The 14902-nt window shown below is 49.1% G+C and overlaps 1 protein-coding gene across 7 annotated transcripts in view; it reads left to right on the top strand.

The window, feature by feature from the left end:
- Positions 1-292: 292 nt before the first annotated feature.
- ZXDC (ZXD family zinc finger C) overlaps positions 293-14902 on the top strand; it is a 38333-nt gene continuing 23723 nt past the window's right edge. For 2 of the 7 annotated variants that reach the window (XR_007129588.1, XM_047742772.1), the window contains exons 1-7: positions 293-1326; positions 3854-4006; positions 4102-4180; positions 5150-5280; positions 9280-9450; positions 12931-13619; positions 14789-14851. Coding sequence is in view for 5 of the 7 variants with exons in the window: in XM_047742772.1 (XP_047598728.1) it covers positions 360-1326; positions 3854-4006; positions 4102-4180; positions 5150-5280; positions 9280-9450; positions 12931-13619; positions 14789-14851 (2253 nt within the window). In the remaining 2 variants the exon portion in view is untranslated. The remainder of the gene's footprint in view (positions 1327-3853; positions 4007-4101; positions 4181-5149; positions 5281-9279; positions 9451-12930; positions 13620-14788; positions 14852-14902) is intronic. The other 5 variants (XM_047742785.1, XM_047742749.1, XR_007129589.1 and 2 more) reach the window with 3 other exon arrangements.

Raw genomic sequence — 14902 nt, 5'->3', positions numbered from 1 at the left:
GTTATCGATCCACCACCCAGATGGAAGACACGATCGTGGAGTCCGGCGAGCGTCGTTCCCCATGCAGGGAGTCAGGATGCGGCTTGCACGGTCAGGGCTCGCCAAAACCCCCAGGCTCGGCGGCGAGCGGCACCCGCAGGACCCCGTCCGAGCGGCGCAGACCACCCCCCGCCTGGCAGGCCCCGCGCGGCGCCCCGCGGCTCACGCGCACGCGCAGCTCCGGGCCGGAGTCCGGCTGTGCTCCGCGCCGGGCTTTGGTGTCGACCCGTCGCGGCGGCCGCACGGCGTCGCGCACGGCTGGGCGGGGCGGACCGCGCTTCCTCCGAGGCGGCGGCTGGGACGCCGCGGCTGGGCCCAAGATGGACCTTCCGAACCTGCTCGCAGCCCCTACCGCGCGCGGAGCCCAACATGGCGGCGGCGGCGGCCCCGGCCGACTCCGCCGAGGCCCGGGGCCACCGCCCAGCCCGGGCCCGGCGCGCCGCCGCCTGCTACTGCTGCGGGGCCCCGAAGATGGCGGGCCGGGGCCGGTGCGTGGGGAGGCCCGGGCGGCGTCGGCGGGCCCGGGGCCGAGCCCCCCGCCCCCCGAGGACGGTGGCGACTCTTTCGTGGTGCTGCTGGAAGTGGCGCGCGGCGGTGCGGCCGAGGACCCCGGGCGGCGGGAGGTGGGGCCCGGCGCTGGCGCGAGCCCAATCACCCACTCCGAGCCTGGCCCCAGCGGTGCAGCCGCCGCCCCCGGGTCCGGCGCGGCTCTCGCAGGCACCGTCACCATTAACAGCCAGGACCTGCTGGTGCGCTTCGATCACGGCGTCTTCACGCTGGCCGCCGCGCCGCCGCAGCCGGGCCAGCCTCCCCGAGGCCCGCCCGCGCCGCCGGGCGAGGAGGCCGCGAGCCCGGCCGAGGGCCGCCGGGGTCCCCAGGGTCCGGGCTCTGGTGCCCCGGGCTACCGCTGTCCCGAGCCGCAGTGCGCGCTCTCCTTCGCCAAGAAGCACCAGCTCAAGGTGCACCTGCTGACGCACAGCGGCAGCCAGGGCCGCCGGCCCTTCAAGTGCCCGCTGGACGGCTGCGGCTGGGCCTTCACTACCTCTTACAAGCTCAAGCGGCACCTGCAGTCGCACGACAAGCTGCGGCCCTTCGGCTGCCCGGTGGGCGGCTGCGGCAAGAAGTTTACCACCGTGTACAACCTCAAGGCGCACATGAAGGGCCACGAGCAGGAGAACTTGTTCAAGTGCGAGGTGTGCTCTGAGCGCTTTCCCACGCACGCCAAACTCAGCTCCCACCAGCGCAGCCACTTCGAGCCGGAGAGGCCCTACAAGTGTGACTTTCCCGGTAACCGCGCGCCACGGGCCTGCGGGCGGGCTTCGGGGGGCTCCCGGGACCCCAGGTGCAAATTCAGCCGCCCGCAGTGGGTGCGGCGTCGCCCTGCTGTTCATCTGGGCAGGATTTAAGTTCCGTGGGCCAAGAGTGAGGGGCGGGAACCGAGCACTCTCGTATTCATGTTCCAGTTCTTTCCAGGTGATTTGGGTTTGACACCTCAGCCCTGCACTGCTGTGGGGATCTCGACAAAGGAAGCACTAGTAATTACAGCCTTCCTTCCCCACGGTGGGGGCAACAAGTCTCTCTTAAGGTGCTTCAGGTTAATGAAGGTGATAAAGCATCTTACTAGAGATTTGACTTATGAGTCAGGTGTCTGTTTTCTTGGGGGTTTCATCAGTTAGAAATTAAGGTATCAGATACTTAGGTGGCACAGATGAGTCTGGCCAGGTGGAACACTCCAAGGCCCACAGGGGATAGTCACAGGTGTGTGGTGCAGTGCAGTTTTCTGGCCTTTTATGCTTTTATCTTCTTTGGACTTCACAGTTTTGGGAAGTCCTAAAAATGATCATTTTACAGAGGAAGAGTCTGAGGCCCAGTAAAATAAAGATAAAATCCAGTGAAGGGTTCTTTCCCCTCTGTCATTGCCTGCAGTAGGAGGGAATGCAGGGTCCAAAACCATGAACTCCACCAGGAGAGGCAGATTTACATGCTCCAAGAGGGAGAGTGTGCCTCTCCAGGAGGAAGAGAAGATTCCTACCTGGGAAGGAGTTGGCTTGCGGGGGCTGGGGTGGAAGGCGGTGCTGGTGGGTGGCACTGCAAAGCCAAGGCAGGGAGTGCCTGCTGTGATGGTGCCGGCGGGGTGGCCAGTGAAGTTGGGAGAGTGTGGGAGGGCCCAGTAGAGGGGAGGGACCTTCTCCATCCTCTTCCTTAAAATAGAACCTCAACTGTGTGCCTAGCATGTGCCTTTCAGGTGTATTGATGCGTTATATATGTGCAGTGCTCTCACAGTAATGTGTTTGTTAGAAAATATACTTAAATTATAGGGATTTTGAAAGGGTGAAATGAAAAACACATTAATAGGTTCTAGTTTCTTTTTCCCCCATATGCTTGTGGACGGACTTGTGCATCCCTCTTTGTGGAGATCATAGGTTTAGACCGTTTCAGAACCTTTCTATATTATACACTGTGTATCTGGCTTATAGACTGCTCCTGAGTAAAGTGTACTAAGAGCATCATTTCAAGTGTAATACTAGGAAGATGAGGGATTTAGCTTGCTTTAGGGTATGAAATCCTCCTGAGAGTTTTGGGTTGGATGATCAGAGGTGTTCCACATGGGTGGGTTCAGGGGAGGAAACTGTGAAGCCTCACTAAATGTTCTGGACCTGAGTTTGCTGAGGCATTGGGAGTGGTGAGGGGCTTCCTGTAAGAAAGATGGCAGAGGCAGGATCAAAGGGCTTGACTGTTGATTGCAGGGAGGGTGGTTCTTGGTAAGGCAGAGAGATTTACCTCTTGGAGTGTGTGAATGCACCAAAACCCAAAATAGGGAATGAGGGGGGTGGGAGGGGAAAGCAGATTTATGCCAAAGAGGAGGAGCAGGATGATTTGGGGGCATTTAGGAAGAGGAGCATTTCCCAGTTGAGTGTTGCTAGGGAAAGTAGGGTTTCTGGGGCTCAGTGCTTTGAGGCGGTGATGTGCAGCGTGTATCTGCTTGGTGGTTTATAGGCACGATGGTAGCATGTTACAGGTTCTGGGAAGAGCTGCCACAAAGATAGGAATCTTGCAACCTGGTATTTTCTACTCTATTTAAACACTGAACCTTTTTGTCAAAGGAGAGCTATTGATGTGGAAAGTTTGGGGATTGCTGAGGAAGTTCCTTTCTGGTGGCTCAAGTGGGGTTGAAGATGGGAGTGAAGGAAAAGGCCGTGTGGATGATGACTCTGGGAGCCTCCTTTGACAGCAGGGAATCCTGGTGAGAAAAGCAGAAGGAAAAGAAGCCAGGTGACAGTGGGGGCTGCTGCCCTTTGCAGAGGATGTCGAAGAGGACATTTGTAATTGCAGAGGACACAGCGTCACGTGCAGGGGCAAATAAGAAGTCTCAGATAGAACAATGGTTTGTGGCCCTTCAGGTTCAGCCCTCCCAGACAGAATCCTTGTTCCTTAGTATCTAATATCTCTTGTTGGGTTTTTCGTGGCCTCACACAGACAGCATTGACATTTGAGTTCACAAAATGTAAGAAAGATCTGTGCTGTGGAAACGGGAAGTATGTGGCTGTGATTGGAGGACTTTCCCTTGATCACGCCTTCATAGCTAAAATCGTAGCACAGCAGGTGGCCTGCCTGTGCTTGCTGGCTGCCCTTAGCCTCTGCTACAAGGACAGTTGTCAATGGTTATAACAGTGGTTGTAACTTTCTGGACTTGCTTCTATCTCATTTTCTTGTTTGCTTCAGTGTGAATGGTGTCCTGGAGTGGTGACTAGTTTAGCTGTGGTATGTGATTTTTGTCACACCAGTGAGCAGGGTTTGTGTTTTCTTTGTTCAGGCTGCGAGAAGACATTCATCACAGTGAGTGCTCTGTTTTCCCATAACCGAGCTCACTTCAGGGAACAAGAACTCTTTTCTTGCTCCTTTCCTGGGTGCAGCAAACAATATGACAAAGCTTGTCGCCTGAAAATTCACCTGAGAAGTCATACAGGTAATGAGCTGGAGAATACAGCATTTGTACTTAAGATTTGCCTTTGTGGTAGCTTGCATTTATGATTACGTGGCATAATTTTTTTGTTTTCTAAGGTGAAAGACCTTTTATTTGTGACTCTGACAGTTGTGGCTGGACCTTTACCAGCATGTCTAAACTCCTGCGACACAAAAGGTAATCTTTACATTTCACTTGAATTACCCATATAGAAAATGAGTGAGTTAGTTGTTTGTCAGTAGCAGAAGCCTGTGGATTAAATATCTGTCGATTTTTTTAAGTTATAAGGAAAGGAGCCCATTGTAGATAGTTTGGAAAGTTCAGAAAGCTGTAAAAAGAAAACCACGCAGCATCTGATCACCTAATGTTAGTTTTTCTGTGTTATACTTGTTTTTAAATGTAATTTATGTACTTTATACAAAATTCAATATTTAAAAAAGGTAACATTGTGGAAGCAGCTTTCCTGATGTCATTATAAACTTTGCATACTGGTAACGATGTCCTTGGGGGGCTTTGTCTATGTGCAGGTGTTGTTCAGCACTTTACCTTTAACCTCTCTCCTTTAACCGTCACAATGACCATGTCTTTGATGTTCTTACTTCAGACTTTGATGTTCCTACTCTCCCTGGTTTGCATTGGGACGGAGAGGTTGGGTGGTTTGTCCATGCTTGCACAGCTGGGGATTTGAGGGGTTTAAGTATAACACCATTACTAGAAAAGGACTGTATTTGTGCATGAACTTGAGGGGGTCCTTTTAGCATTGCCATTGATTTTCTGTGCATGCTTTTCTTTGCCCCCTGCAGCTTGGAAACCTTATTTGTTAGCAGAATCTCTCAACATTGGAGGTAGCTTTGTCAGTACATTTGGGACCCAGCCATTTGTTCCTAGATTGAAGCAGTACTAATTGTCATGTCTGACTTTTGAGTCAGCCTTGTCATTAAAGTAGAATTTTTAATTGCAGGATTAGCTAAATTGCAAACCTGTCCACATGGGTTAGAAAGAATTAAGATTTTCTGAAATGTGCTGATCATTTTCTTTAATTGCTAAGACTTTGTAATTTGCAGAATCTTAAACAAAGAATCACTTCTGAGGTTTGGTGTCTCCGGGTTGTGTGAGTGAAAAATCACTGTTTTTCTCTTCTGGCAGGAAACACGATGACGACCGGAGGTTTACTTGCCCCGTTGAAGGCTGTGGGAAGTCATTCACCAGAGCAGAGCACCTGAAAGGCCATAGCATCACCCACCTGGGCACAAAGCCATTCGAGTGTCCCGTGGAAGGTAGATTTTAATAGATTACTTTGAGCTGTAAACTAGTATGTGACTGTATCGTTGTAAGTTTAAGTTGTTTAAAGGTAAGTTTTATTTGCTTCAAGGCAAGGCGAGTGTAAGTTGCAGCATTAGATTTAATTGGCCGGTTTTTAGTTAATTCTTTTATCTTGGGAGTAGTGTATTGAAAAGAACAGATTTCAGAATCAGACCTGGTTTGGCTCTTGGCTCTGAAGTGCACTCCCTAGATTCGTGGCTCTAGTTATTACCTGTTTAATTTGGTGGTTGTGAGGAGTAGGTGAAATGACCTGTTGAAAAGTCCTGTTTTGGCGTCTGGCACCTATCACGGATTCAGTAAATGGTAGCTATCTATGCATGCTATGATTGGACAGCAGTCAAGTTAGGCTAGCTTTTTGAAAAGGGCATTCAGATGTTTTTTTCTCTGCACAGTGAAGGCACAATTCGTGGGCAGAAGTATGCTCCATGGCTTGTGTGTGCTGGCCTACTATATTTGCTGCAGGTGTGTGGGAGGGCAGAGCAGGTCAGTGTGTACTTGCGAGTCTCCTTCCTGGCTTCCCCTTCCCTCAGGTGATGAACTCAGGCCAGCTTCTCTGGGCATTAATTTCCTTATCTGGAAAAGAGATAATAAAGACCAGTTTGAAGCCAAGACCAGTTCCTAGAATGTCATGAAGGTCATATAGGTGGTTTAACCAAGACATAGTTCCTCCTGTCATCAGAGCTCCAGTTGGGGCACACCAGGTAGACCAGTGCCTATAGGGTGCTGTGGGGACACACCGGTCACCCAGGCTGCTTCTAGAGCATGGGAGCATGGGAGTGGTCTCCCAGTTGGCTGAAGAAGGAGGCGGAGCTCGCCAGGGTTAGAAAGGAGGCAGAAGAGGCCAGTGTAGGGGCATCTCCCAGAATGGTGAGAGCAGCAGGCTGGGTGTTCAGGGCAGGAGTGTGATGGGACCATGACTGAGTTTAGGGCTCAGTCTGGTTTCCTGGGGAGATGGCTTGTGCCTGTACTGGGGCTTGGCAGTGGGAAGGGAGAGAATGCACAGGTGAGAGAGATAGGAATTGGACAGTGTGCCAGCAGTGTTTGGTGATAGAATTGGGAGTAGGGGTTTTGGGTGAAGCAGTAGTTAGGGCCAGCATCTCACTTGAGGTGGGCACACAGGGCCGGTGGTTGGAAGAAGAGGATGTGCTGCATTTTAGGTGCCCTCGGGCTTTCCAAGTTCAGATGCTCAGGAGGCAGGGATGTACTGCTTGGTGGGCTCAGTGAGGAGGTGGGCTGGGAGTGAGGCTGGTCCACATGGGGATGAGCTAAGCCGCGGAAGTGGATGCAGGGCTCAAGGATTGGTGTATGCTGAAGAGGGGAGGTAGAGTGTGGTAACTGAAGGCTTGAGGCTTCCTGGACCCCAGTCCCAACCCTGCCACTTAAGTCACTTTGTAACCTCTGACAAGTGGCTCAAGCACTCTCTGCCTCTTTCCCTCATCTTTGAAGTGGCCATAAAACCACAGAGGAAAAGCAGTCACATTCCTGGCCATCAAAGGATATACAAGTGAAAATGAAGTGTGTTTTGTTCTCTGTCAAGTTAACAAATATTTTTAAAAATGGAAACCACTGCTAACAAGTGTGGCAGACATCCCTGTTGTGGTTGACTCCTGTCCTTGGCAAAGCAGTTTGGTAAGAAGTGTTTTCAGCACCTCTCCTCTGTGCTGTGCCTCCTTAAGTGTGTGTGGAGGTGTCCCATCTGGAAAGGGGGCTGAGGGACAGTGCAGGTATAGAGAACCCCTGGGCACCATGTGGAGCAAGGGACACATTGTAGATGGTGCATCTAGGGGTGAACCTGGAGGCATCTGTCCTCTTGTGTGTTTTCCAAATGTTCTCTCCTGAGCCTGACCTGGAAACAAGCTGGAAGCTTTGTTTGAAAGTGAAGTAAGTTCAAAACGCCTCTCAGAGGCAGCCAGAACCCTTAGTCATCTGGCTGTATCCTGTCTTCATAGCCTCTTTGCCTAAAATAGGCCTCCCCCAGGCCCTAGACGCCAGCAGCTCCACCTCGCCATCCCAAGAAGCTTCCACAAGTTCAGTGATGCTCATTCTACTTTCTCGGGCACTGTGCGAGCATTCCGTAGGTTGGAATTGTTTACCTATAGTCTTCATAACCCCTGTGAGGCGTGTGTCATTCCCACTTTACAGAAAAGGAAAAGGAGACCCAGAAAGAATAAATAAGGCCACATGGCCAGTAGGGTCTGAAGTAGAGTTGCTCCAGAGTGCAAGGTCTGCCCACCCTGCTTGGTGGCCTCCATGCCTTAGGTGGCAGTTGCTTAGCCTGTACACCTTGCTCTGCTGTGTGGCCCCTACCATTTGTCAAGACCCAGTCACCTCAAATGCTACCTACCTCTTGAAACCTTTTTTCTCTCTTCTCAAGAGGTACACTGTTTCTTCTGCTTCTAGAACACTCCATGGCATTAGCACTGGTTTTATTTTGCCCTTTTTTAAGACAGCTGGTTTTCACATCCCTACCAGGTCACAAGCTTGTAGCTACTTAGACCCCTGCTTCCCTCTGCTTGTCCCTGTGGTACAGAGCTCCAACAGTGGGAGATTAGGCCAAGAGGAAGGTGATGATACTTTGTAATTTGTCTTGTTTTCTCTCTGACACACATGTGCAGGTTGATGGTCTTACTGATTCTGGCTAAGCTGTTGAGTAATCAGCAAGACTACTCCACCTCCAGTCTCCAATTGTGCTTCGATTTATGGTCATTTGCTTGTCCCTTTGGGCCTCAGTTTCTCAGTAGTAAAATGAGAAAAATTGGCTTTGGTGATATTTTGAGATAGTTTCCAACTCTAAATGTCATAGGGTTCCAGTTTTTTAGTAGTAGCTAAGTACAGGTAATTGGTACAAATTTTTAGTGATTGAACTTTTAAGGAGTTGTTTAACACTGAATTTAACTTACTTCGTCCAGCAGCCGTGTGTAGCGGGTGAAGAAACAGGCCCAGCATTAACTTGTCAAGGTTATGTGTCTTCTACACAACTGATGGGGAACTTCCTGTCTCCTTTTAAATGGAGTTTGCTTTCAAATTTAATTCCTTGTGTTGGGGAGGAAGAATTTTTTTCTACCCTTCAAGATTGTTCTCGCTGGACTAAATTGATGTGAGACAGATTAACAGAAAATAAGATTTATTTAATCGTTTATTTATTTTAAAGATTTTATTTATTTATTTGACAGGGAGGGAGAGACAGGGAAAGAGGGAATAGAAGCAGGGGAGTGGGAGAAGGAGAAGCAGGTTTCCTGCTGAGCAGGGAGTCCGATGCAGGGCTCAATCCCGGGACCCTGGGATCATGACCTGAGCCGAAGGCAGATGCTCAATGACTGAACCACCCAGGCACCCCTGGAAAATAAAATTTAATTTTATATATATGGAAAACCCACACAGACATGATCTTCAGAGACAGGTAAAATGAATTATATATGTCATCCTGAGCTAAAGAGAAGGGTGGATAGGGACCTGGGACTTTCAGAGGAAAGGAAAGCATTTTACAGGAAAATGGAAATGAGTAAATGTTTGGTGAACAGGTGTTTCCTGGGCTCACAGAAACAATGTGACACAGAGCAGACTTTGCTCAAACAGGCCTTGCTAGATCCTCCCTGTCCCCTATACCTAGTTCATATCATAACATAGTTATCTGTGGTGGTAGCTTTTTTCCTGGAGTATGTCCTCCATCTAAATTCTTTTAGGCAGTAGGCAGAGGGATGTCAAAGTTTATTTCCGAGTCTTTTAGGCCTTGGTTGCTTCCAGCTGGCATAACCTGCATGCCAAAGAGGCCTGGCGTGGGGCACCCTGCCTTGGCCCCACATTTGTGATGTTGCCCTAAGGGCTATGTGTCTGTCCCTGGTCAGTGGCTGGAGCATGGCATGCATTGTCTTATGATTCCAATGGGAGGAAATGTCAGCACTGGTTCCTTGGGGATCCTCAGGTTTACCACTCATTTGTTCTTTTTGTTCCAGGGTGCTGTGCCAGGTTCTCTGCCCGTAGCAGCCTCTACATTCACTCCAAGAAACACCTGCAGGATGTGGGTGCTCCGAAAAGCCGTTGCCCAGTGTCCAGCTGTAACAGACTCTTCACCTCCAAGCATAGCATGAAGGCCCATGTGGTCCGGCAGCATAGCCGGCGCCAAGGTCTGCTTGTTTACATCTCTCTTAGGGCACTGCAGAGATGCGTCTGCTTGACATGTGTCAGAGAAGCTAAAGTGTGTCCTTCCTTCCTTCCTCCGCCCCCTTCAGAAGTTGTCTGGTTATGGATTAAATTAATTGAGCACAACAAAGTCTTACTGGCCCATAAACCATGGCTGCCAAGCTTAGTGTCATCTTTTGGACTGTCTTCTGCCACTTTTTGCCTTTGACCCTAATCCCTCACCTCTGAAGTGCTTCCTTCAAGGAGCATTCAGTTATATATTTATTTATTTGTTTTTCTTGGTTGGCTTTTCCTAGCATGTGTCTCCTAAGTCTCTCTCTCTCTGTGACCTTTGTCCTGAATTCTGAGCCTACCCCTCCCTTGTTTCTGTCTTCACCCCTCTCTGTCTGGTTGTGCAGAGTGGTGGTTCACCTTGTGAGCAGGGGGCGGGGCTTGAGGGCCTGGGTAGGGGAGAAGGGTGGGAAAACCACAGCAGTAGTCTGGAGCAGGGAGCCTGGTCATCTGGCTGCGTGGTGACATGGGATGACGGTCTGCTTCTCAAGCTGCACGCACAGCCCCGTGGGCAGACTGTTGAGGGGTGTGGGCAGCCATGCGCTGCCTCTGACCTGGAGCTCGAACCATCCTGCTCTCTGGGGCACGATGGGGTTGCTGCTCCTGGCAGGGGAAGCCCTCGCTAGCCTTAGAGTCATTTGAGTGGGTTGCCTCCCTGCCACCTGTGTGACAGGCAGCAGGAGCGTTGGGGCACAGCTACTTCCCAACCATGGGATCTAGGCTAGGGCACAGGTCCTTGAGCTTTGGTTTTTCATATTTAAAACATGGAAGAGAATTTGTGTAGTGTTCTGAAGGAAACATCCTTCCTCTGGCTTCTTCCCATCCTGTTACAGATGTGGTCACGTCACTCCTTTGGCTCTAACAGTAATTGCCATTTCGCTTGGGATTTAAGAAGCTGCCCTTCTGAACTCTAGGTGTTGATGAGGACTCATATGAGAGGCTGTCACCTCAACTCACAGAGTCTAGTCAGGAGCTGTAGGCTGGTCTTGAGAGGCCCTCAGTGGTCGGGTTGCTACTTCTGTCTCTAGAACTTAGCCCTCGCCCCTCCTGGCTCTGAGCTAGCACTATAGGACACTGTGCACCCGGCTCTCTGTGCTCCTGCTCTTCTCCTTTTCCTGGCTTGGCTCATTCGGAGCTCAGCAACAGCATCATTCCTTCCACACAAGTTTCCTTAGTCTCTGTCTCCATGTGAGAGCCTCTTAGGGGCTCTGTAGTGCCTGTGTTTCCCAGGCTCTGAATTTATAATGTGCCATTGACTGACTTGCGTGTCATTCTTCTCTGCCGTGGTCAGGGGTGGATAACTAGGTAGTGTCCCAGTGCTACAGCCTTGTGAGAAACGGGTGCTTGGGAATCTGCCTTGTTGTGGACTGACGCTGCCAGGGGCTCTGCTAGACCCTGGGCTGGGTGTTGGAGTTCCCTCACAGTGATCCTGGGGCAGGGGCATCTTCACTGCTCCATTCCTGATGAAGCCGAGGTGGATAGGAGAGGGACTTGTCTGAGGTCCCACACACTGGGAAGTGCTGGAGCGAGGTCATGCTTATAACCTTGGTCTAGATGCTGTATTAATTAATGTTTAATGATTTCTGAATATCTGGGCCTTATAATAGCAGGTGTCCAGAAGATATCTGTGATTCCAAGGCTAAATAGGAAATTTATGAACAAATTGGTGTCTGTTTGCACTGAGATTATTATTACTAATTTTTTTATACGTATGAAATTCTCAAGATAGTGAAGGAAATTTTTGGGAGGTTTTGTAATAGAGACTGTTTTCCATTTTTAATTTCTGAATCTCTGCCATTTTTTAAAGTTGTTTTATTGGTACTGAGATACTTAGTGAAGAAGCAATAATATATCGATACTATTTTTCAGCTTTGAAGTAGTATGACAACTGAAGAAGATTATAATCGGGATTTGATTATTAATTTAGTTTGGAAGGGTCTCTTGTGGATTTCTTTCATAGGTTTGCATTAAAACTATAGTAGGCACTCTTACATGGTGCCCACCACTAAAAAGTATGAGTTTGGGATTAGCTAACAGTTGGTGCAGGAGGAATAGAACCAAAGAACTGAGAGAGCCTTTCCCTCTGGCCAGGCACTGGCATGTTCTAGAAGCTTCAGCTACAAATTTCTTGGGAAGGATTAACTTGAGGGCCCTGTTTGGCTCCCTTACCCAAATATTTTATACTCCCATCTTCCTGTTTGCTTGCTGCTTGAACAGTCCTAGGATTTGGGATGATTGATTGGGTTCACTGGTGTATAAATTTCTGACTTGAATATTCATTGAAATTTTTTAAGATTTTATTTTTAAGTAATTTCTACACCCAACGGGGACTCAAACCCACAGCCCCAACCAAGATGAAGAGTCACGTGCTCCATTGACTAAGCCCGCCTGCACCGTTCAGTGAAATTCTGTAAAAGTATGCTAATGCTCACTATTCCTCCAAGGGTAGTCTGACTGTTTAAGTTACTATAATTGAGTGACAAGAGAATCAAATATCTGATGAGTGAAATGACCAACAACAGAGGCTGAATGAACAATCAAGACTAAAGAGGGATTTACTAGAATTAATTTTTCTGTGATTATTAAGTACTGCTTAAGGGCGAGGTGCCAGTGCATGGTGCTAAAGAGACATTGTTGGTGAGATAGACTCCCTGCCTTCAGGGTGATCAAGGAAAGAGTGTTCGAGTTTAGAAACACAGTGGTGGCGGGGAGAAGGAGAGCCTATCAGGCGATGCTCCAGGGAGGGGACACAACTCCAGAGTGCCTGGGGGGCTGATGTCTTAGTTCTCTATAGCCCGTAGGGTTTGGACCTTGAGCCAGGGCATTTATTCCAGAGCATGCCATACAGGACAGTTCTTTTACCCACTGGTCACCCCCAGAGGACTCAAATTTGTTTTGGAATGGCAGCTAGTTGTGGAGGGGGGCATAGATTTTGATGAGACGTGAGCTGACACCAGCTGACTCCAAAAATATCCTGGAGCCGGAGTTCAGCTTATGTCTGACTTCTGAAGATTTGTGGTCTGGGTTAGGTTTTACAGGCTTCTGAGGGCACTTCTTGTGTAGCAGAACGAGCATAGCGTTTGAAGCCAGAAAGACATGGATTCAGTTCTTCCCTCTTTCTGTTACAAGTTGATGTGACTTTAGGAAGTATTATTTAGACTCTCAGGTCATTTCCCGTCTGGAGGAATCCCTGTGAGCTCAAGGATTTGAGGGAGTGTACTTAGAATGCCTCATAGGTTATCAAGCAATGCCTTTCTTCAGCCTATGGCCACCTTCGATGCACCAGGCGGCAGGGGCAGGAGGAGTAGATGTTACCTTGATGGCTTGCTTACTGCGTAACGTCTGAGCATGAACCAAACCTCTCAGTCTGCTCAAAGTGCATAAGACAACTGGAGTGTTCATTTCTCTTTCAGATCTCTTCCCTCAGCTTGGAGCTCCGAGTTCTCTTACGCATAGCAGTGAACTTGGCAGCCCAGGCCAAAGTGAGCTGAACAACCTAGACCTGGCAGCGCTCTTCTCTGACGCACCTGGTGATGGTGGGAGTGCGGCGGGGGCCTCAGACGAGGCACTGAACTCTGGCATCCTGACTATTGATGTTACTTCTGTGAGCGCCTCACTCGGAGGGAACCTTCCCGCTAACAATAGTTCCTTGGGGCCCATGGACCCACTGGTGTTGGTGGCCCATAGTGACATTCCTCCAAGCCTGGATAGCCCTCTCGTTCTTGGGACAGCAGCCACCGTTCTTCAACAAGGCAGCTTCGGTATGGATGACGTACAGACTGTAAACGCAGGAGCTTTAGGTTGTTTGGTAGCTCTGCCTGTGAAGAACTTGAGTCCGGACCCACAGGCTTTGACCTCAGGTGGTCATTTAGCAGACACCACCTCCACACTGACCTCTCCGAGCCCCCCACCTGGAGACACCAGTGGCCCAGAGCTGCTGGCTCCAATCAAAGTGGAACCGGCCTCACCTCCCAGCCCCGACACTGTAAGGCAGCAGGAACGGAGCCGAGGGGCGCCCAGGTCGGTGTTCTGCAGCCCTGCGGAAAAGCACAGTCCTCAGAAAGACACGGGGCTCAGTGCGGGGACCGGCAGCTTCTATTTGGTATGAAGTGCTCTATTCAGTCGCCACCGCATAACTCGCTTCTCTTACACTCTGTTTTGAGGATGTTCTGGATTAATCGTTCATGTGCAGACATTTCTTACTGGTTTGCGAAAAGATGGAGCCCTGGACTACAAGTCTGGAAATCTGAATTCTGATCTTGAGTCTGGAACTGGCTAGGTTTTATGACCTTAAGGAAATCACTTATCCTGTCTGAGCCTTAAGTTCTCATTTATTTCTAAAATGAGGAGGTTTGGCTAGATGATTTCTAAGGTCCTTTTGAGTTCTGTGATTCTGTGATGATGTGTTTCTTTTCTTGGAAAAAAAAAAAAAAAGGGGGTATTTCGTAATGTTGAAATGTTCTGCCTTTGTGCTTTTCATGGAATAACAGGTCCTTAGACTTACTAATGGCCAGAGGAAGAGGAATCGTGACATCAGGTTTAATGGAAACTTTAAAACCATGCAGAAAAATTAAAAAAAAAAAAATTAGAATTAACAAGGAAAAAAGGGAGTGGTTTGTGAGCTTTTGTTTCTGGAGGGTTTTAAGAGTATTTCTCCAATTTTGAGGCTCGGCAGTTAATATACTTTAATTATATTTATGTCAGTTAATACATTTAATATAATTTAATTTAAAATAATTTAATTAAAGATTCTTGGGGGAGAGTCTGATTATTTCCTCAGTCTCAGATGGGAGTGATCAACTAGGTTTTTTCTTTGTGGCACAGGTTAAATTAGATGGTGATATTTATATTCAAAATGTTAAATCTTATTTTACCACAATTTTTAAAAAAAAAGATAAATCCTTCGAATTTGAATTTGAATCAGTTGTGAGGGATGTGGTAACCCATCTACCATGAGCCTTTCAGTCTGAGAGAAGCACAGTCTGTCATAACTTTTCTGATGGCTCTCACTTGTCGGTGGCCTAGCCATACTTGCCAGCCTTTGCTCAGGTGGCCAGAGCAGTTGCTAAGCCACCCAGGTGACTGGGCCAGAATGGGGAGGTGGCTGAGGCTCACAGGTCACTGGGGAGGCAGGGCCTGTGTGGAGGGCCTTGATACCTTGGGAAACCATAGTTCCTTGGTGTCACTGCATCTCCAGAGCTGTGACTGTGGGTGGAGGCAGGAGGAGCCACCATGACCTTGATCCTGACTCCTTGTTCATTTTCTCGCTAGCTGTGTGACGTTGGGCTGCCTCGATTCTCTGAGCACAGATGGTGTGTGGTGAATGGGTTACAGGTATGCCACAAGCTGTTGAGGGATGTTCTTTTTGTAGTGATAAGCATTGAG

The sequence above is a fragment of the Lutra lutra genome, chromosome 1, assembly GCF_902655055.1.
Source record: "Lutra lutra chromosome 1, mLutLut1.2, whole genome shotgun sequence".
Lineage (NCBI taxonomy): Eukaryota > Metazoa > Chordata > Mammalia > Carnivora > Mustelidae > Lutra > Lutra lutra.
This window is presented reverse-complemented; position numbering and strand designations above follow the sequence as displayed.